Here is a 23706-nt window from a genome sequence, read left to right as displayed (position 1 = left end):
TTAGCAGGCGACGAAGTTCTTACTAACTAGCAGTAATCAAAAGATATCTCAAGGAAGCGAGGCGGCTCGCAGTCGTATTCGTTGCTAATTTATAACTTCATTAAAATATATTCCGATATCTTTACTTAATAATATTTGAGTCTTGAGTATAATATAGAAATTAGGTCGCTAACTATGGTCCTCGTAAGCTCAGAGTCACTCGGACAGCGATGGAGAGAGCTATGCTTGGAGCACTTGGAGTTACCCAACATGTTTTTGTAGCTGATGCCCGCAACTTTGTACGCGTGGATTCGGGTTTTTAAAAACCCAGTGGGAACTCTTTGATTTTCCGGTATAAAAAGTAGCATATATCACTTTCCAAGTCTTAAACTATACCCATGAAAAAAATCATGTCGATCCGTTGCTCCGTTGCGACGTGATTGAAAGACAAACCAACAAACCAAAAAACAAAACCACTTTCGCATTCATAATAGCGGCAGTGATTTTTCCCTACAGGCAATAAAATGTAAACAAGTAAACACCTAGATAAAAAAGTTGTGGTTCGTACGGGCACTTCCTACTAACACTTAGAGTGCGGAAAAAATTAGATTTTTTTCCATTAGAAGCCGCGAAAATATCGCAGCCAAGCTACAAAAGGTATTAAAACTACGCACAAAGGTATATAAAAATGTAAAACGTGCTTTTAAGCCGCCATTTTAAAATTCCCGCGCGCGTTACGCGGACTTTTTATTAGTTTTATTTTTTAACGGCGCCGTCCGTCCGTCCGCTCCGGCCAATATTTTAAAACGGTTCCGGATTCGAATTTCAAATAAAATTTTCAATCGTTTGACCGGATTGGGCTAAATTAAATCATGGGTACAACGCTTTTTGCGAAAAATTGAATAAAGTTTTACAATTTTTAGGGAGGTTGACAACTCGTGAATTTTTTTGCTGCTTGGCAGGTGGCCACTTACGTCTTTTTTAGGGTTCCGTACCTCAAAAGGAAAAACGGAACCCTTATAGGATCACTTTGTTGTCTGTCTGTCAAGAAACCTACAGGGTAGTTCCCGTTGACCTAGAATCATGAAATTTGGCATGTAGGTAGGTCTTGTAGCTGACATTAGGGGAAAAATCTGAAAACCGTGAATTTGTGGTTATATCACACAAAAAAAATTAAATTGTGGTCATGAACTAATAATTAGAATTTTCAATTTTCGAAGTAAGATAACTATTGTATATCAAGTGGGGTATCATATGAAAGGTCTTCGCCTGTGCATTCTAAAACAGATATTTATTTCCATCGTCATCATAGTTTTTGAATTATCGTGCAAAATGTCGAAAAAATATGACTGTAGTAGGTACGGAAGTTAGTGAAAGGAACAGTAAATTTTCTAACACTCTGTTTCAATGATTTTTATTTTGAACTAATTTAAATTCAAGTTTCAAGTAAAGCTTTAAAAGCTTCTAAGTTAGAAAATCGATTTTTATAGTCGGCCATTAAAGTGGAAGAAAAATTTCTCTAATCGGAAAACGCGTAAAAATGCCGTGAGAAAAACTTTTTTACGGCTTTGTTTATTGCTGGTTTTACACGACTTTTTTAGGTGTGCTTAAAGGTCCAAACGCATTTGCGCTGCGCTGCGCTGCGCGACGTGGCAACGACGCCTTGCTCCATACAAATTCATCTAGATACTAATATATAAAATTGAAGTGTCTATCTGTAATTTCAAAATAACTACCTCAAATTAAGCTCATAAATGGTTATTTCAACTGTACCATAACTGAATAAAAACATCCGTCGTAAAAAGTTTTATTCAATTTTAGCGCCGAATCAGTCAAGTTTGAATCAGCATAGGCATTCCCTAGTGATCACCACCATAGCCTATTCCCAAAAGTATAACATACCAGCTGGTACGATCTGGAAGACGCAAGGCTTCTTCTGTCGTCCGACAGCGTTGGTGGCGCGACACAGCAGCGCGCCGTAGTCCCGCTCGCTTGCAGCACGGTACCGCAGCTCGCTTGACGTGCCGCCCGTTGACACTGCTGCAAGGTTCACCTTAATATGTATATCGAACAAGTCAGGCAAGAAACCTACAGGGTACTTCCCGTTGACCTAGAATCAAGAAATTTGGCAGGTAGGTAGATCTTATAGCAGACATTCGGGGAAAAATCTGAAAGATGTGAATTTATGGTTACAGCACACAAAAAAAATTAAATTGTGATCATGAATTAATAATTAGTATTTTCAATTTTAGAAGTAAGATAACTAATCAAGTGTGGTATCATTATGAAACGGCTTCACTTGTGTATTCTAAAACAGATTTTTATTGAATTTTTATGCATCATAGTTTTTGATTTATCGTGCAAAATGTCGAAAAAATACGACTGTAGTACGGAACCTACGTTGCGCGAGCCTTTTTTTTCATAGATATAGTGAGCAAACGAGCAGGCGGGTCACCTGATGTTAAGTGATTACCGTCGCCCATGAACATTTGCAGCACCAGAGGAGCCGCCGATGCGTTGCCGGCCTTTTAGGAATTTGTTGGTCCGCCCCTTGAATAGCCCCATGTGAGCCTGACGCGCACTTGACCGGTTTTTTTTTAAAGATACTCACCATATCTCGCGGGGGACACTTGGAAGCTCTCCCCGCTGTTGTTGAACTGCCAGTAGAAGACCACATCGGCTGGGTCAGCGCTGACCGTGCAGCGTACTCTCAAGGGCTCGTCCAAGCGGGCGCCGATAACCAGCGGCGTCAGTTGCGCACACAATGGTGCGACTGTTGACAAATATCAGTCACTAGCTTATGCCCGCGGCTTCATCATCATCATCATCAACCAATAGACGTCCACTGCTGGACATAGGTCTCTTGCAGGCCCGCGGCTTAGATTAATAGAATAAATTACACAAATTTCAAACCCCTACTTCACCCCCTTAGGAATTTAAAATTTCAAAAATGCTTTCTTAGCGGATGTCTAAGTCATAATCTATCTGCATGCCAAATTTCAGCCCGATCCGTCCAGTAGTTTGAGCTGTGCGTTAATAGATCAGTCAGTCAGTCTCCTTTTCATTTTATAAATTTAGATAAAGTTTCATACATCGATCTATACAGTGTGTAATTAGAACGCTGGCATATTTTTTTAAAGTCCGCAATGAAAACATAGGACTGATTCTAGAGGTCAATGAACGTTGCGTAGATAAGTGCCGCGGGGTCGATCCCACATCGTAGGTATTAAAAATCGGGGTCAAAGTGCCTACCATATGGCATTGAACCCGATTATTGCACGCTATACATTGCGGGTTTGAAAAGTAGTATATCACTAAAACTATAAGTATCAGGCAAATGGTTAATGGATTGCGTTTAGGTAGTATAATAATAGCGCTAAATTTTTGCTAGCGTTTTAATCTCACCTTGTAAAGGTAGTAAAAAAACTCGGAGTTTCTTTCTGAGAACCAGAATAACCAATATCGCTTACGAAGCTGAAGTTCATTTAGATTAAAAACCGATAGACCTTGGTTGGGGCCCAAGGTGCAGAAAATTTAACGACCTCACAACGGAAAATGTGTGACAAAATCCAAAATAATGAAACACAGCGTGTTGTTGAGCAAATAGTATCGAAAATGTAGACACAGCTCACCGTAGATAGAGTAATAAAGCTAGATAAAGGAACGTTTGCTTACTCATTCACACTAAAAAGAGAGCACAGATAAAGTTACTAATGTGATAAACAGAGATGCAGCTAACCTATTTTTGGTCCCTTATCGTGTAACCGATTTTTTTCAAGAATACATACAAGGAATACAACTTTAGTTGCAAAACAAACTTTGAGAATTCGTGGCGTCATTGTATTTCTCATTAGTTATTTACTTGTCTACACTAATATTATAAAGAGGAAAACTTTGTTTGTTTGTTTGTTTGTTTGTTTGTTTGTTTGTTTGTACTGAATAGGCTCAAAAACTACTGGACCGATTTTAAAAATTCTTTCACCATTCGAAAGCTACATTATCCACGAGTAACATAGGCTATATTTTATTTTGGAAAAAATAGGGTTCCGTAAGATATTTGGGTTTTTTCGGACACAAGGTGTAAAAAATCAACCAGAAAAGTTACTTATTTTGCGTACGCTGCCTAAACTATAAAAGATAGAACCATAAAATGTTCTAATTAATTGTAGATCTTATAAATATCTACAAAAAAGTCCGCGACACACTATACCCATCTATGTCGAGTGAGGCACAGCAACCATTTTTTATTTAAAAATCTTGAATTTTTTTTTGGACTACATTTAAACGCGTTTATTTTACTCATGCTATTAATCCTTATCAAAATAAATGATTTCATCACTAAGAACAGTTTATGGAGATAATATTTGGTCTTTGAATGATTAAAATTGGACGTTTGGTTTTGAAGTTATGGCGAAATTAAAATATTACGATTTCTGCTGCACGGCCCGTTGTATTATATAAAGAGGTAATGTCGTTAAGTTTGTTTGTAGGGGGTAATCTTTAGAACTACTGAACCGATTTTAAAAATTCTTTCACCAGTAGAAAGCTACATTATTCCTGAGTGACATAGGCTATACGGGATCTTTAAAAACCTAAATCTACGCGGGCGAAGCCGCGGGGATCAGCTAGTTTTCACATAAAAACGTTTAATACAAATATTGTTGATCGGTTAATGCAAATATTGACTACTAAACAATGGTGATAATTGTCGTGTTATTCATCGTTACGTCGTGCTATCGCTATCTCATACGCGGTTACACAGTACTTTAATCTAGCTTTTTTACTCAATCTACGCAGTTCACACTTGACTGATTCGGCGCTGAAATTGAATAAAAACTTTTTACGACGGACGTTTTTAAAACCGGCGCGCGTCGTAAATCGGGGCTCGGGTTGATTTGCTAACTTTGCGTGATTCAAGCCGCCCTGAAATTGTTCTATGTAATTTGCTAGCCGTGCAATAAGCTGATAGCCTAGTGGTTGGGACGTCCGCCTTCTAATCGGAGGTCGGGGGTTCGATCTCGGGCACGCCCTCTAACTTTTCCGAGTTATGTGCGTTTTAAGTAATTAAATATCACTTGCTTTAACGGTGAAGTAAAACATCGTGAGGAAACCTGCATGCCTGAGATTTCTCCATAATAATTTCAAAGGTGTGTGAAGTCTAATAATCCGCACATGGCCAGCGTGAAACTATGGCCAAAAACCCTTCTCAATCTGAGAGGAGACCCGTGCTCTGTAGTAAGCCGGCGATGGGTTGATCATGATGATGACGGAAAAGCGATGATCATCCTAGAATGGTTAAATTAAAAAGATTTTGAAGGATCCGTACCTCAAATAGGAAAAAAGAAACCCTTATAGGATTACTTTGTTGTCTGTCTGTCGTCTCAAGAAACCTATAGGATACTTCCCGTTGACCTAGAATCAAAAAATTTGGCAGGTATCCTGCTCTTTTAGAAAGAAAGAAAGACGTTTATTTATATAACTAGCTTATGCTCGCGACTTCGTCCGCGTGGACTACAAAATTTCAAACCCCTATTTCACCCCCTTAGGAGTTGAATTTTCAAAAATCCTTTCTTAGCGGATGCCTACGTCATAATAGCTATCTGCATGCCGAATTTCAGCCCGATCCGTCCAGTAGTTTGAGCTGTGTGTTGATAGATCAGTCAGTCAGTCAGTCAGTCAGTCAGTCAGTCAGTCAGTCAGTCAGTCAGTCAGTCACCTTTTCCTTTTATATATATAGATTGTGCCACACATCACAACTTAAAGCTAAGAGCTGGCAGCAGAAGTAATTTCATGATTCTAAGTCATTGGGAACCATCCTATTGGTTTTAACTCCCATTTCTTGACAGACACGACAGACAGACAGAAAACGAAGTGATCCTATAAGGGTTCCTTTTTTCCTTTTGAGGTACGGAACCCTAAAAACAGCCTTACATTGCACCCTTAAATATACAGCTTGGCTAGTCGACTCCCCAATTTGGTTGGCTGCCCTGCAGGAGTACAGCCCGCCGTCTCTCTTCGTCACTTTCTGCAGCACCAGCGACTTGGTGCTGATGAACACTCCTGAGGACATGTTCTGCGTCACTAGGTGGTCCTGCAACAAAAGCACACTATTTGAGTCATCATCATCATCAACAACAATCGATAGACGTCCACAGCTGGTCATAGGTCTCTTGTAGGGACTTCCACATGCCACGGTCTTGTGCCGCCTGAATCCAGCGGCTCTCTGCGACTCGCCTGATGTCGTCCGTCCACCTAGTAGTTTTTTAGTCAGGGTTATGCTAAAGGTCCCGCGACTTCTTCCGCGTGGATTTAGGTTTTGAAAATCCCGTGGGAACCCATTGATTTTTCGGGATAAAAAGTAGCCTGTCCAAGTCTTTAACTATATCTATGCAAAAAAATGACGTCGATGCGCTGCTTCGCGATTGCGAAGAAGTAAAAAGACAAACCAATAAACCAACACACAAACACACTTTCGTATTTATGACAATATGGATAGTGATAATAATATGGCTAGCTTTTTCTGGATTTCTAAATGGCACGGAACACTTCATGTGCGAGTCCCACTCACACTTGACCGGGGTTTTTGGTTTGAAATTTTGCACTAAATATTATAAAAAAATTGATTAATAGTTAAAAAAGGTAGGTAGTCGGAAAATAAACTTAACTCACTCACGTTATGGTACCATGAGATGCGGTGCTCCTTCGGGTTGGCTCTGATGTTGCACTCGAAGTACACGTCATCTCCCTCCTTTATGTCGTTGGGGTTTAGTGTACTGCCCAGGGACATGGTCAGCACTGGCCTGTCTGCGGAAACAAACCTTATTACAACTACACAGTACACTAAGGTACACTTTTCTATCGCAGTTAAGTACAGTTGGTTGGGAATATGCGCATAAAAAACCGGCTAAGTGCGGAACTTGGGTAATTGGTTCCGTACTTGGGCAATTTTTTCGACGTTTGCACTTTGATTTATCAATCAAAAACTACATAAAATAAATAAAAATCCGTTTTAAAATGTACAAGTATAGCCCTTTCATATTATGATACCCCACTTGGTATAGTTTTCTTAATTTAAAAATTTAGAATACTAATATTTTTTTTACCTTTTGCACGGTAGGTATTTTTTTATGATGTAAACACAAATTAATGGTTTTCAGATTTATTCCTTTACTTGTGCCAAAAGATCTACCTACCTACCAAATTTCATGATTCTAGGTCAACGGGAAGTACCTTTTAGGTTTTCTTGACAGACACGATGGACAGACAGAGAGATACACAGACAACAAAGTGATCCTATAAGGGTTCCGTTTTTCCTTTTGAGGTACGGAACTCAAAATAGAAATATGACAAGATTAGGATTTTTGTCACAAGGTTTGAATATTCGCAAAGATTATTGTCCACGATAGAGTCCGGCCTATCGCGCCCATCTCACGTACTCACTGTAGTTTGTAGCAAATTGTGACCATTCCCTGATAACAACACAGACCCCTTTACCCTTTTCAGACCTTTAATAGAGTTAGGACGAAGATGCCAAGTCAGAATTAAGATTAAAATATGAGGAAGTATCGTTTAACTTGGTACCTATGTTACAAAAGGAATTCGGTTATGAGCGAAATTCAAATTGGTCCCACTAACGTCCATAAATAAAAACCGGCCAAGCACGAGTTGGACTCACAGACGAAGAGTTCCTTACTATCTTACAAGATATTTTAACATTTTTATGTGCAACACTGCAAGATAATGACAACAGCGCCATCTATATGTGATTTGATAAATTAATTTTAATTTATCAAATCACATATAGATGGCGGTGTTATTAAAATGTGTTAACGAATTTTTTTGTGATATAACCACAAATTCACGGTTTCCGGATTTATTCCTTACTTGTGCTACTCCGCTTGACTGCAATTTCACTTGGTGGTACGTGATTATGTTGGCTTACCTGAAAGGGGTTGAGTTTCATTAAACCCATACCCCTCCGGTACACGGCATATACCGAAACTCTAAATCGCTTGGCGGCACGGCTTTGCTGCTAGGGTGGTAACTAGCCACGACCGAAGTCTCCCACCGGACAAAATGTGTGGATGTGCTCCATTCACTTGCGATTTGTGCTCCTCACACCAAGTTTACAGATTTAATATATCATCTCTTCAGCAACATACTGACAAGACTAGAGAAAATTTAGAAATTGTAAAATTCCTAATTTCCCCTGCCGGGAATCGAACCCGAGCCCTCCCATTAATAGGACCACTCGCTAACAACTGCGTCAGGGAGGTCAAACAATGAACAAGCAATTTAAAAAAGGTGGAATACTTACAAACAACTCTCATTTTGAAGGAATCCTCCAGGGCCACCCTGAGGACCGGGTTGTCAGCTCGGCATCTGATCATGGAGCCATCATCTTCAGGTTGTGGCAGCATGCTCAGTCGGCTGACAGTAGATGTCTCGTTTGTGAACTCGCTGTGCTGCAGGAAAGAAGGACTTATGACACAGAAATTTAAAAAAATTATTGCAAGGAGGAAATGTATCAAAAATGATCATCATTATTATTATCAACCGATAGATGTCCACAGCTGGACATAGATCTCTTATTGTCTGTCCACCTAGTGGATCTTGCAACGCTGCGCTTTCCGATCCGAGGTCGCCATTCTAGCACCGGTTTTTCGAGCTATGCCAGTTGAATGATGTTGCTTACACTAGTCGGCAGGAAATATTGTACATCGATCAATTTGTGGTCCTCAAAAATGGTCGATATTCGAAAAGCGGTTATTGTGGAATTGTCCACAATTTCAGTGGTTCCATACCTTGCCAGATTTTAGGCGACCAGGGTCGATTAGCATCCCTTATGCTCCACAACTTCATCAAAGAACCCTTCATCATCGCTATATGATAGATAGTCTTTGCTGGACATAGGCCTCTTGTGGGGACTTCCACACGCCGCACTCTTGACGCGTCGCCTGTATCCAGCGATATACCTTGGATCGAGACCTCGTTCTGGAAAGCGCAGCATAAGTAGACCTTACTCTAGAGACGACCTTATAAGTCACAAATAACTTTTCAGTATCAATTGGTCGATTGGAAAATCATCATAATTTCTCGATAAATCCAAAATGGATTCCAATCATGCCTCAGAGGTTAGAAGTGAGATAGAAGTTTGTCTTACCTTTCCTCTCGTATATTTCCTATTCTCTCTATACCAAGTCACCAAAGCAGCAGGTCTGCTCCCATGGGTGACACAGACCAATGTAACCTCAGAGTCAGCTGACAGTTGTCCAGGTTTGTCCAATATTGACACTGAAGTAGGCCTTACTGCAACAACGAAAGAAGATAGAATCGATTTTGTTATAATCGATTTTGCTAATGATCTATGTTGTTGTTGTTTTGTTAATTGTTGTTGTTATCATCATCATGATCACCTCATCGCCAGTTCACTACAGAGCACGGATCTCCTCTCAAAATAAGAAGGGGTTTGGCCATAATAGTCCACCACGCTATCCAAGTGCGGATTAGCAGACTTCACAGAACGTTGAGAACATTATGAAGAACTCTCAAGTGTCTTTCCTCACGTTTGAGGTGCGTGTCTGATTGGAGAGAGTCAGGTTATTGGGGTGAATATAAGACTCCTTGGATATCTGCTTGAAGCCATGAATACATCATCATCATCATTCATAGGTCTCTTGAAGAGGCTTCCACGGCCTGACTCCAGCGGCTCCCCGCAACTCGTTTGATGTCGTCTGTCCACGAGGGGGGGGCGGCGCTCTTCTTCTCCGTTAATGCTGATTCTGTTGTGCATTACCTTCCTATTGTTTAACATATACTTGTACAACAGGTGAGTACTTACAGTTCATTTCAACTCTAGCTGTTCGTTCATGAGGACTCAGTAGAGGCGTGTTGGTGGCTTGACATTTGACACTGCTGTTCAGCCAGCTCCGTTCGGCTCCGTGGACGCTGATTCTGCTGATGATGATCTTGCCGTCGTTCTTGAGGACTGTGTGATCTTCTACCGGCTTGTTGTTTATGAGCCAGGATAGGGTTGGTTGCGGTCGACCTGGTGAAAAAATTTAATTTCTCCTTAAGTACCTACTTCCGTCCGAGAAAAGATCTTAATAAAACTTAAGTGAGTCAAGAAAAAGTCTGTTCGCTTAGATACGGGCGCCCTCTGTGTCGCACCGCCATGGCACGTGCCGCATCTTGTCAAACGTGCCCCCGTGAAAGTCACCGCGTGGGTTGTACACTGTACACCCCACACGGCGACTAGATGTCGCGGGGGCACCTCTGTACACCCGCAGGAGAATACGGTATTTGACAACTAGTCAAATCAGTATCTTTTTATCAAACGTCAAAACGCGCACTTAGTATGCAATATTCTATGAAATATTGGAATGTGCCTTCACACATCGTCGTAAAAGGTTATTACACTTAAAACTAACAAAGGACGTGGGTTTTACGTATTTTAGAAGACCCTCTATTTGATAATCACTGAGAAATAATTTTTGTTTGATGTAGTCAAAATTTAGGACGTCCGCCTTCCAATCGGAGGTCGGGGGTTCGATCCCGGGCACCTGTGATCTGTAGTGAGCCGGTGATGGGTTGATCATGATGTAGTCAAATACCCAAGTTGGGAACTAAGTAGGTACCTACTCATATTTTCACACCATGTGATATGAACGTATCACTGAACAACACAATATTTATTCAGGAACTTTGGCAATGTTTTCCCATTTACAATAATGAGGAACTTGGGTAGGGCTTCGCTAAAATAAAAATAAAATAAAGTGACAAAGCACTAAAGAACGTCAAGGAAATATAAAAAGGAAAGTAAAGTCTCAAATCGTTTCCGAAACGGTATCGTTGTATCCAATATGGCGGATGGCAAGACGTAAAATGCTCGAGATATTTAGTTAGAAAAACCGGCCAAGTGTGAGTTGGATTCGCTTACGAAGGGTTTCGTACCATTGTACAAAGTACAGTAGCGGTAGAAAATATTGTACTTCAACCTTTAGAAATTGATAGCGGTTTCGTAGAGCGTTGTCTCTGTCGTTGAGACCGACAAAACGTCACATAGGTATGAGTGACAGAGACAGCGCTCTACAAAGCCGAAATCTAATTCTGAAAGGTCGATGCCTGATTTTTCTTGCCGACTATTGTATCTAACAGTTAATTTATGTAGAACACTGCAAGTTTATGACAACAGCGCCATCTATATGTGATTTAGTAAATTATTTTTTCGTGAACAAATTTTATTTATTTAAGCCTCCAGGCCTATACCCCCGCTTGGCCGTTCCGGCCAAACGGAGAAGACCCTGTTTTATTTTATTTATTTTTAGTGATGTAACCACAAATTCATGGTTTTTGGATTTTATTCTTTTTTTCTGCTTTAAGATCTACCTACAATCTACATACCTAATTTCATGATTCTAGGTCAACGAGAAGTACCCTATAGGTTTTCGTGACAGACGGACAAATACATTTTTTTTCTGTTTATTAAATTTAAAGGGCTTGACAGACAGACAAATAGAAATACGACAGATAGACAGACAACAAAGTGATCCTAAAAAGAGTTCCTTTTTTCCTTTTGAGGTACGGAACCCTAAAAAGTGTGGAAAGTTCCAGAGAGAATACCGGTTTGCGGAAATCCGGTGTGACACAATATTTTACAAAGTGAGGTGTTTTTATTTTAGGAGTTTTTTATAAGTATTTCCTGAGATTTGAAATGAAAGAGTTTTTAAAGAACGATAACTTATTATATCGGCTTCCCACGGTGCGTGATATTGTCGATGTTGGTTATAAATGTTACTAGTATAAACTAAGCCTAATATGTTTTATCTGTAAGCACGTAAGAAAAGGGCTTGTAGCCAGAGCCGCAAAACGGTGTTTAAAAATGTGATTTGGCAATCTGTGTTGCCCTCTCTCTCTTGCGTTCTCTTCTCTCAATCTCTCACCTTAAGACTAGCCGCTCTCCGTTGTACTGTGGCCCTACCGCGGTTGTTTGACAGCTACAATGTCACGATCGCAATCATTTCTGATTGGTTAATGCTCGCTCACTATTGGTTACAATGCATTGTTGCAACAAGAATCGCACAAATTCAGCCAATCAAAACAATTGAGATTGTAATAATGATTGATGCAGGTTTTAGACAATCGCCCTACTGTTGTTATAAAGTGTTCCTTATAAATTAAATCCCTGTCGATCAGCAAATTTCCTTTTATTTCTATATAACCCTTCAGTCGATGGATGCGGAGCAGCCCGCACCGATGCACCGTGGGAAGACTATTTAATATTATTTTTTATTTTTCAAGTACCAAAATTGTAGTTACATAGTAGTAATAAATTTTAAGTTACATTGGAAATGCTTATCTCGAAACAGAGATTTCTTCCAGCTTCCCATTCAAGGTTGTGATTAAAGCGCATTAAGAAGTGAAATAGGTCTTACGGTACTAAAAGAGTTATAAAATGAATACAAGGATCCATAGTTAATAATATAATATGTATATACAAAAAGATATATAGGTATTATGTATGTACGTGGTAGCGTGGACGTTGGTACTGATTCTGAGCACAACCTAATTTTAGAGTATTCGCATCCTCTTCTTACTAATGTAATATGAAAAGGACAGACGCAGTTTGACAGTTTTAAATTTAATTTTTAGATGGTAAAACCCGTGATTTTAGCGCACAGTCGCGAGCCTACTGTTTAAATTTGTAGCGTGCACTAAAATTTAGAGTCTTTAAAAGTAAAGTTCGTGTTCTGTCCCTTTTTAGCATTGTTAAAAAGAAAAGGATGCAGATACCTACTTTAAATTTAGTTTAGAAAAAACAACGGAATCGGTGCCAATGGCGCCGATTCTCTTGTCTTTCTAAATTTAGAGTATCTGTATCTTTTCCTTTTTAATATTGCTAAAAAGGATGGAACATGAATTTTATATTTAAAGACTCTAAACTTTAGTGCACGCTAATAGGCTCGCGACTGGCAGCTAAAGCACAGAATATATAATAGTACTAACGTAGCTAAAGTCACGGGTTTGACAGCTCTAAATTAAATTTGAAACTGTCAAACTGTGTCTGTCCTTTTCATAATGCATTAGTAGGAAGATGATGCGAATACCTACTCTAAAATTTAGGTCTGCTCAGAATCAGTACCAGTATTAAATTATAGAATACTAAAGCATTGTTTATACGAAACCATCGCTGGCTGCCAGTCTCACTGGTAGTCGTAATCTCAGTCAAGTTATCTCATAAGCGTTCAAAACTTTTGAGAAACCGCAGGAGAAACCAAAACAGTCGGATGAAACTGTTCAAATAATGTCAAAGAGTGGGAATTTCTCGCGGGAACAATAAAAGAATATGAATAAATCAAGTGGAAGGGAATAACTTCGGAATTTTAACTTCGGAATGATGGAAATTTTTGTCACTATACAGGGTGTAACATGAACGCTAGCAAAAACGAAGACAGGTGATGATAGTACTGATGATTACTGATATGATACCACAAAAAAAGCGCGAAAAAAATATAAAAAATCCTATAATTTTGTAAAAGTTTACGATAGGTAGGTATATCAGTAATAATGCGAAAGTGTTTGTTTGTTGGTTTATTGGTTTGTTGGACTGTTGATTTGTCCTTCAACCACGTCGCAACGGTGCAACGAATTGACGTGATTTTTTGCATGGGTCATGGGATAGATATAGACCTGTAGACTGACATAGGCTACTTTTTATCCCGGAAAATCAAAGAGTTCCCACAGGATTTTTAAAAAACCTGCTTCCACGTGGACGAAGTCGCGTACTAGGGTACGGAACCCTAAAAAAACGGCCAAGCGCGTGTCAGGCTCGCGCAATGAGGGTTCCGTACTACAGTTGTATTTTTTCGACATTTTGCAGGATAATTCAAAAAGCATGATACATAAAAATAAATAAAAATCTGTTTTAGAATGCACAGGTGAAGACCTTTCATATTATGATACCCGACTTGGTATAGTTATCTTACTTAGAAAATTGAAAATACTAATTATTAGTTCATGACCACAATTTTTTTTTTTGTGTGATCTAACCCTAAATTCACGGTTTTCAGATTTTTCCCCCAATGTCAGCTATAAGATCTACCTATCTGCCAAATTTCATGATTCTAGGTCAACGGGAAGTACCCTGTAGGTTTCTTGACAGACAGACAGACAACAAAGTGATCCTATAAGGGTTCCGTTATTCCTTTTGAGGTACGGAACCCTAAAAAGAACGATACGATGAAATATTAAACCGCCACAGCCCCGAACCGAGCCGAATATTAATCGTCGGCGATATTGCCTATTGGGCATCTAGTATTAAAAATGTATGCACTCAATTCAATTCAAAATGAATAGATGAACAATTTATTCCTCTATCATAAGGGTTCTGTACCTCAAAAGAAAAAAGAAACACATCCAGGGTCACTTCGTTGTCTGTCTGTCTGTCTGTCTGTCTGTCGTGTTTGTCAAGAAACCTTGCCGTTGACCTAGAATCATGAACTTTGGCAGGTAGGTACAGGTAGGTCTTATATCAGTACCCATATTATAAATGTGAAAGTGTGTTTGTTTGTTGATTTGTTGGTTTATTAATTTGTTGGTTTGTCCTTCAATCACGCCGCAACAGAGCAACGGATCGACGTGATTTTTTGCATGGGTATATTTAAAGACCTGGAGAGTGCCATAGGCTATTTTATCCCGGAAAATCAAAGAGTTCCCACGGGATTTTTAGAAACCTAAATCCACGCATACGAAGTCGCGGGCATCAGCTAGTCTCTTCTAAATATATAAAAGGATTGACTGACTGACTGATCTATCAACGCACAGCTCTAACTACAGGACGGATCGGGCTGAAATTTGGCATGCAGATAGCTATTATGACGTAGGCCTCCGCTAAGAAAGAATTTTTAAAAACTCAACCCCTAAGGCACCTCCTTATATAAATAGGGGTTTGAAATTTATGTTGTCCACGCGGACGAAGTCGCGAGAATAAGCTAGTGTTAAATAAAAAAGTTCAAAGCGTATATTTACCGTCATTTATGAAGACAAACAGGAAAAAAATTACTGCGCAAAAAAATCAACGAGAAAAACCCCCAAAGTGGATAAACGAATATTATTCAAGGCTTATTTACTTAATTTTCAAAACTCGACGGCACACAACCTGATTGGGCAAACAAAATGTCACAAACAAGATCAAATAAAATTCATTTTTGACTCACTAAGCACATGCACTCGTAGGCATCCGTGAAGAAAGAATTTTTGAAAACTCAACCCCTAAGGCACCTCCTTATATAAATAGGGGTTTAAAATTTATGTTGTCCACGCGGACGAAGTCGCGAGCATAAGCTAGTAATTTATAAACTGCAAACCGAAATTAAACCCTACATCGCAAAATCCTCTGTCTCTGAAACTCAAAAAACGGAGTGACGTCATGAATAAATAAAGGGGAGGGAAATGAAGTTGGAATTTAAACTTCTCTGAGGCGGCCATTTTCCGAATGATGCAGCATTTGCAGTTCACTAGAACTGATTAAAAAAGTAAGTGCTTATAGGTCTTGTTACACTACTTGATTTAGATCTTTTTAGGAACCCGGAACCCGGAACCCTTATAGGATCACTTTTTTGTCTGTCTATCTGTTTGTCAAGAAACCTACAGGGTACTTCCCGTTAACCTAGAATCACGAAATTTGGCAGGTAGGAGGCTTTGGCTGTGGCTAGTCACCACCCTACCGGCAAAGCCGTGCCGCCAAGCGATTTAGCGTTCCAGTACGATGCCGTGTAGAAACTAAAGGGGTATTGGTTCAATAAAAACTGCCTTCCAAGTTAGCCCGCATCCATCTTAGACTGCGTCATCACTTACCACCAGGTGAGATTGCAGTCACGGTTTTTCTTTGTTTCTTTGGTTTCTTCACGGCATTGTGGCGGTTGCCACAATAGAAACTAGATGGCGCTGTTCAATCGATGACATAGTCCCGAACAAATGTACCGCCGACAGTACTCGCACTAACAGAGTGTTCTGCAATCTGGACTATATATAGAAGTTTCAAGATACGACCGTCGGCCCAGCTGGCGCTACCGAGCACAACCAACCGCTCGGTGGGAGATCTCCCCTTTAGTACGGTCGAGCCTGCACACCGCTCCCGTACAGCATCGTACCGGAACGCTAAATCGCTTGGCAGCACGGCTTTGCCAGTAGGGTGGCCAGCCACGGCCGAAGCCTCCCACCAGAAAATAATAACTAAAATTTTAATGAAACAACATCAATATCGCAGCCAGCTGAATATAAAGCCATATAGAGCTGCAATAGAACATAAATATAAATCTATGTTAAAAACTGGGAAATGTGAAATTTTCCATTCCACGCCATCCATTCTCATTTCCAATTGGTACCGGATGAGCATAAATTTTTAACAGTGGCTATCCATATCCGGTCACCAGCCAATATCGAAGTCGATTAATATCCGGTTGAAACGGCGGCCGGTGATTTTGGACATCGTATAAAAACGAATAATTTATTCAAACACTCTTTTGATTGTAATATGCATGTATGTCAAAAATAAATTATTTCTTAGGAACTATTAAAAAAGCTGTGATAGCCAAGTGGTTAGGACGTCCGCCTTCTAATCGGAGGTCGGGGGTTTGATCCCGGGCACGCACCTCTAACTTTTCGGAGTAATGTGCGTTTTAACTAATTAAATATCACTTGCTTTAACGGTGAAGGAAAACATTGTGAGGAAACCTGCATACCTGAGAGTTCTTCATGTTCTCAAAGGTGTGTGAAGTCTACCAATCCGCATATGGCCAGCGTGGTAGACTATAGCCAAAACTCTTCTCACTCTGAGAGGAGACCCGTGCTTTGTAGTGAGCCGGTGATGGGTTGATCATGATGATGATGATGATTAAAAAAAGGTGTCCGATAATTCGTAAAATCCATGTCTGATATTACTTTTAAGTTTGCTAACCATTTTAAGTTATAGATTTAACTAAAAAAGTAGGTACGTCAAACGTTTATGACGTCACATCTATATTTCATATAAGCAGAAGCTCCCTTACTAAGCAAACGTTTTGACGATTTTATGCGCATAGATCTACTTATTAAAGCTAGGTTTAAACGTAAAAAGACTAGTCCTGACTGACTGACTGATTTATCAACGCACAGCCCAAGCCGCTGAGTTTAGAAACTTGAAAGGTTTTCTTTTATAAAGGTGGACACTTACTAAGAAAGGATTTTAAGAAATTTAGCATGCAGATAGCTGTTATGAAGCAGACATACGCTAAGAAAGGATTTTTGAAAATTCAACCACCTAAGGGGGTAAAATTATAGAGTACAATAGAGAAAAGTAGATTTATCTCTAGTCTAAGAGAGGTTAGACGATTTTCATTAACTAATTTGAACAGCTAACCTACTTCTATTTCGTTACTTCCAACACTTCACTGAATTTCATTTCAAAACTAGCACTTTGAAACAATGTAGGTAGCCACTTTATTGCCCGTAACGTAACATTTTTCGCCCTCGTTTCCAAAAACAATGGCGCTCGCCTAAAAACTGGAGAGAATAAAATAATTGGGCGCTATTATTTCACAGCTTATCCAGCATTTAACAAGGATATCCATGCTATATTATAAATGCGAAAGTGTGTTTGTTTGTTTGTTGGTTTATTGGTTTGTCCTTCAATCACGTCGCAATGGAGCAACGGACCAACGTGATTTTTGTATGGGTATATTTAAAGACCTCGAGAGTGACATATACCTACTACTTTTTATCCTGGAAAATCAAAGAGTTCCCGCGGGATTTTTAAAACCTAAATCCACGCAGACGAAGTCGCGGACATCAGCTAGTATTATATAAATGCGAATGTGTCTGTCTGTCCATTTGTTATAAGTATTTTCACAGGTCATTTGTTTAGCCGATTTTGACGAAAGATAGCTTGCATCCCTGGAGCGGACATAAGCTACATTTTATCCCAGAAAATCTAAAAGCTTCGACGGGATGTAAAAAACCTATTACCTTGTTTGTCCTTCCTTCACGCCCTAAGAGATAAGAATTTCCAATGTAACTTAATTTATTACTACTACTTACTAGCTGATGCCCGCGACTTTGTCCGCGTGGAATTAGGTTTTTAAAAATCCCGTTGGAACTCTTTGATTTTCTGGGATAAAAAGTAGCCTATGTCACTTTAAAATAAAATAAAATAATCATTTATTTGCAAGAATGTTTCCAGGTCTTTATCTATACCCATGCAAAAAATCACGTTAATCCGTTGCACCATTGCGACGTGATTGAAGGACAAACCAGCAAACCTTCAACAAACCAACAAACAACCACACTTTCACATTTATAATAAGGGTACTGATAAGGGTACTTTATTTTTATTTTTCATGTCCCGAAATTGTAGTTACATAACTACAATTTCGGGACATGAAAAATAAAAATAAAATAAAAATAACTAACCAATCGTCTTGATTTTTGGCATAGAGATAGTTGAAAGGGCGGAAAGTAACCTTTGCTACTTTTTATTCGGGAAAATCAAAGAGTTTCCACGGGATTTTGAAAAATTTAAATCCACGCGGACGAATTCGCAGGCAATAGCTAGCGTTTGATATAGCCGCAGATAATGGAGCTCAAATGAAAATAATGGAAATAAATAGCCAAGATGAGAGTTACATTTAAACCATTACCGAGCGGCGCTTAGTGTCGCTCTAATCCTGACTAATGACAGGAGCGAGTGAAAATGATATCAATGATATCTGGACGACCTCCCTGGCGCAGTGGTGAGCGCTGTGGTCTTAATAGTGGGAGGTCCCGAGTTCGATTCCTGGCAGGGGTTTGGAATTTTATAATTTCTAAATTTCTGGTCTGGTCTGGTGGGAGGCTTTGGCCGTGGCTTGTTACCACCCTACCGGCAAAGCGGTGCCGCCAAGCGATTTAGCGTTCCGGTACGATGCCGTGTAGAAACCAAAGGGGTATGGGTTTAATAAAAACTGCCATACCCCTTCCAGGTTAGCCCGCTATCATCTTAGACTGCATCATCACTTACCACCAGGTGAGATTGCAGTCAAGGGCTAACTTGTATCTGAATAAATAAAATAAAAATAAAAAAACCCCTGAACTCCTTGTTTTTGATTCTTGTGATTGATAGAAACAGGGTTATTTTATAGAATTTAATGAAATATCTCACCACCTGGGTGTCTGGTGCACTTCGACCGTCCGCTGCGCCAGATCCTTCTTTCCACGCACGTGCAAACTGTGGAACCAACTCCCATCGGCGGTGTTCCCACTAGATTACAACATGGGGTTATTCAAGGGACCAACAAATTCCTAAAAGGCTGGCAACGCATGGGCGGTTCCTCTGGTGCTGCAAATGTTCATGGGCGGCGGTAATCACTTAACATCAGGTGACCTGCCTGCTCGTTTGCTCGCTATCTCTATTTAAAAAAAAAAAACCTATAGCACGCGACACGTCGAGATGGCAATGGCAGAGAAGGCCCTGCACACCTGCAGGCCCCCGTGCTAATCCGCTGCGGTATAGCGCGGGTGACGTGCGGGTGGGCGGGGCGCCTCATACCCCGATTGCCATCTCAACCAGTCGCTGAATTTGAAACCTTCTACGAATTGTAGAAAACCATCGAGATATTTCAAAAACTTGTGTAACTATTTCCTATGGAAATAAGTGCAGAATGCGGAAAATATCACACTTTGTAGAAGTTACATTCCTATAAAAGTTACTTTTCCCAAAGTTTCCCTACTTTTTCCAACTGAGTTTCTTAGTTCTTTCTCCCACTGAAGACACGTATTGGTATCCGCCATATTGAAATTTTAAATCGTTCTGAAACTGTGTTTCGGTATACCTACCTAACTTAAAATTTAAGAACATCTTGATATTCGTTCGAAATGCCTTTTCGACCGAGAAAAACCGGCATAAAACTCGGTGGTTGCTCTTTTCAAAGATTCGATTTACAATAATAATTAAGTACCTACCTATGTCCTGAATAATTGCAGTCCCACGCTTTGGTCAGTCAAATCCACGCTCTTTTATCATCTATAATATGTATATTTAAAAGGAAAAGTTGACTGATTGACTGATCTATCCAGTAGTTTGAGCTGTGCATTGGCATAGCTCAAACTACTGGATGGGTCGGGCTGAAATTTATCAGGCTATTTGCATAGATAGCTATTATGACGTAGACATTCGCTAAGAAAGTATTTTTGAAAATTCAAACCCTAAGGGGTAAAATAGGGGTTTGAAATTTGTGTAGTTCATGAGGACGAAGTCGCGAGAGTTACATTAGGGCGGCTGCCTAGAGCTGGTGTTAAAAGTACAAGTCCTTTTTGGGTTGTAAAATTGGTTTAATTGTACTGATTTGACATTAAAATGGTATAGGTATATTAAAATTAAAGATACGTCTGTTCGCACAGGCAATGAAGACGCGCATATATGCAGTTTTCTTGTAGAGCACGTTTCGCTGACGAAGGAATCGAGAAAGTCAGTCAGCGCACGCAGTCAGAACACGAGCATAAGCTAGTATATAAATAAAAACCGGCCAAGTGCGAGTCAGGCTCGCGCAATGAGGGTTCCGTACTACAGTCGTATTTTTTCGACACTTTGCAGGATAATTCAAAAACTATGATCCATAAAAAGAAATAAAAATCTGTTTTAGAATGCACACGTGAAGACCTTTCATATGCCCCACTTGATATAGTTATCTTACTTAGAAAATTGAAAATACTAATTATTAGTTCATGACCACAATTGACAGACAGACAAACAGACAACAAAGTGATCCTATAAGGGTTCCGTTTTTCCTTTTGAGGTACGGAACCCTAAAAAGTAAATGTGAAAGCATTCAATACTCTTAATTATTTAAATCGCTTCAAAAAATTCCTTAAATGGGTCGGTCATACCTGCATTTACCTACCTTAATATGTATTTAAAACTATAAAACCGATAGACTACAAGTACATACACAATGTATTCTGTAGACAGAACGTTTTGCACAAGTTTTTTCGTGTCAATATATTTTATCAATAGTTTGGAAACTAATCGGAATTTTCCAAACTGGAGAAAGTTTTGTGTGCACTCGGCCCTCCTCTGTACCGTAACTACAAAACTCCGGCTCGCGTATAAATTTTAACGAGCTGTCGTAAATATACGGCTAATCCTGGAATTGCGAAATTCGAGGTTTACTCCAATATGATAACATCTCTATCCGTCTATGGGCATTGTTATATGCGTTCCCGTGACCCAGTCGCCAGGCGAGGCGCAGGAGCGCCGCTGGGTTTTCATGGGTATTCCGCTCGCCTCTCGACCGGCGAGTCCCACACATAGAGCAGAAACAAAGAGGAGTTGGCCTAAGCAACTGTGCACTGTGATTTTCAACTAGGTCCTGACGTCATCACTGTGGGCGGGGCCTTAGTTAGTATGCTGTCTGCGTTCGTCAGGTTCACATATATTGAGACTCGTATTATCGGTGTGTTTTCGCGTTTTTAAGAACAAAAGGATGAAGTGTTGTGTTTTATCGTGTCAAAGTTATTCAGACAGACGTTCTGATGCTATGAATGGTATCACATTTCATTTGTAAGTAATTTTATACGTAATTTCTACACTTATTGACATCTAGTGTGAGATAGCTGAACTATGTAGTGACATCAATATATCGATGTTAGGTCGCTAAGCGAGTAGTTTTGCTACTAACCCGCAGATGGAAAATTGAGAAGTGGGCGGCGTTCCACAACCCCTCACCCCGCAAAATGTCACTCGATATTTCATAGGGAAATCTTAATACAACATCTCCTCTTTGTGTCTGCTCTATGGTCCCACATACCCTCCCTCCACAGCTGGGCTGCCTGACTGGCTGGCTTCCGGAGAGGGAATGCGTAAACTCATTTCCTAACAATACAAAACAAAAAAAGACCCCTTAAAAAATTAAAAGATAGGATATTCAGCAATTATATACCCGATACTCGAGCAAAGTCGGGGTGGCTAAGCTAGCTAGGAAGGAGTGCCTATCTGGTATTTGTAGAGTTCCGTACCTTAAAAGAAAAAAGGAATCCTTATAGGATCCCTTTGTTGTCTGTCTGTCTGCCCATCTGTCCGTCGTGTATGTCAAGAAAAACCATAGGGTACTTCCCGTTGACCTAGAATCATGAATTTTGGTAGGTAGGTAGGTCTTATAGCACAAGTAAAGGAATAAATCAGTAAACCGTGAATTTGTGGTTACATCACAAAAGAAAATTAAAATGTGTTTAGATAATTAGTATTTTCAATTTTCAAAGTCCGTTAACTGTACCAAATGGGGTATGATATGAAAGGGCTTTACCTGTACATTCTAAAACAGCCTTTTATTTATTTTTATACATAACAGTTTTTGATTAACATAACATCACAGGTGACCGAAGAGCTGGCAGCTACCTCGGACAAAGAATTAGCCTAGCTATCCAAAGGGGGAACGCTGCCAGTATCTTCGGAACCTTGCCTAAAGGGACTCCTTTTAATAATATATTTTAGTTATAATATTATATTTTTTAAGGTTTTAGTTTTAGTTTAAATTATTAATTAGTTTGTAATGTTCTAAAAAAATTATTACTATCATATAATAATTAATATTGATATTTAATGGAAGTTGATACAATAAATTACCTAGGAGGTTTTTGATTTATAGTGCAAAATGTCGAAATAATTTCCGAGTACGGAACCCTCGTTGTTTGGTCGGTTTTTACTTATTGTAAATGCTTGCTGTAGGTGTGAACAGCTATTTTGTTTTATGTGATACCACGAAGCACCTATAGCCGGATATAAATTGTAACGAGCGCTCGTAAATATCCGGCTAATCCGGGAATAGGTGAGATTTGAAGCTTCGCCGCTGATTACATCGCCGCTTTGTTTTTCTTACACTTTGAAAAGTCGTCAATACAATCTATATACCTACCTACTTCCATCACTATCCATGTCACTACCCATATATTACACTAGCTTATGCTCGCGACTTCGTCCGCGTGGGCTACACAAATTTCAAACCCCTATTTCATCCCCGTAGGGGTTGAATTTTCAAAAATCCTTTCTTAGCGGATGCCTACGTCATAATAGCTATCTGCATGCCAAATTTCAGCCGGATCTGTCCAGTAGTTTGAGCTGGGTTTTGATAGATCAATCAGTCAGTCAGTCACATTTTCCTATTATATATTTAGATAAATGCGAATATGTGTCTGTCTATCAGTCTGTCTGTCTGCTATCTTTACACGGTCCAGTTATGTACGTTTTTAAGCGTTTAAATAGAAAAACATCGCAAGGAATCCCATGCCTGAGAGTTCTCCATAATGTTCTCAAAGTTGTGTGAAGTCTGGCAATCTGCACTTGGCCAGCGTGGACAGGTCCTAATCTCTAGTTGAATTAAACACCTAGGTAGTCTCGGGGACAGCCCAAACTCTTCTCATTTTGAGTGGAGACCTGTGCTCAGTAGCGAGCCGGGGATTTTTTTTTAAAGAATATTAGCCATGTTAAATGACTAATATTCCCCTTTCCTCTCCAACTAAGCGTCAGGCTTGTGCTAGGAGAAGGTAGGTACGACAATAGTGCAACGGGCGGAGTTTGAACCGTCGACCTTTCGGTTTTCAGTCCACTCCTTTACCGGTTGAGCTATTGAGGCTTCAACTCAAGGATTGGTCGATGATGGTGATGATTCTTTGCCTGAACGTAAGCTAAAATCATACCTACAACAATTTAGCGTTTAAGCT

General features: G+C 39.7%; 1 protein-coding gene across 2 annotated transcripts in view; it reads right to left on the bottom strand.

The window, feature by feature from the left end:
• LOC117992349 (B-cell receptor CD22-like) overlaps positions 1 to 23706 on the bottom strand; it is a 140262-nt gene that overhangs the window by 15027 nt on the left and 101529 nt on the right. For both annotated transcript variants that reach the window (XM_034980028.2, XM_069505804.1), the window contains exons 6-12: positions 9821 to 10027; positions 9143 to 9288; positions 8297 to 8444; positions 6653 to 6783; positions 5911 to 6070; positions 2591 to 2752; positions 1882 to 2019 (exon numbers count right to left, since the gene is read on the bottom strand). In XM_034980028.2, coding sequence (XP_034835919.2) covers positions 1882 to 2019; positions 2591 to 2752; positions 5911 to 6070; positions 6653 to 6783; positions 8297 to 8444; positions 9143 to 9288; positions 9821 to 10027 — 1092 coding nt within the window. The remainder of the gene's footprint in view (positions 1 to 1881; positions 2020 to 2590; positions 2753 to 5910; positions 6071 to 6652; positions 6784 to 8296; positions 8445 to 9142; positions 9289 to 9820; positions 10028 to 23706) is intronic.

Source organism: Maniola hyperantus, chromosome 21 (assembly GCF_902806685.2).
Source record: "Maniola hyperantus chromosome 21, iAphHyp1.2, whole genome shotgun sequence".
NCBI lineage: Eukaryota > Metazoa > Arthropoda > Insecta > Lepidoptera > Nymphalidae > Maniola > Maniola hyperantus.
The sequence above is the reverse complement of the archived record's forward strand: the minus strand, read 5'-3'. Positions and strand labels throughout refer to the sequence as shown.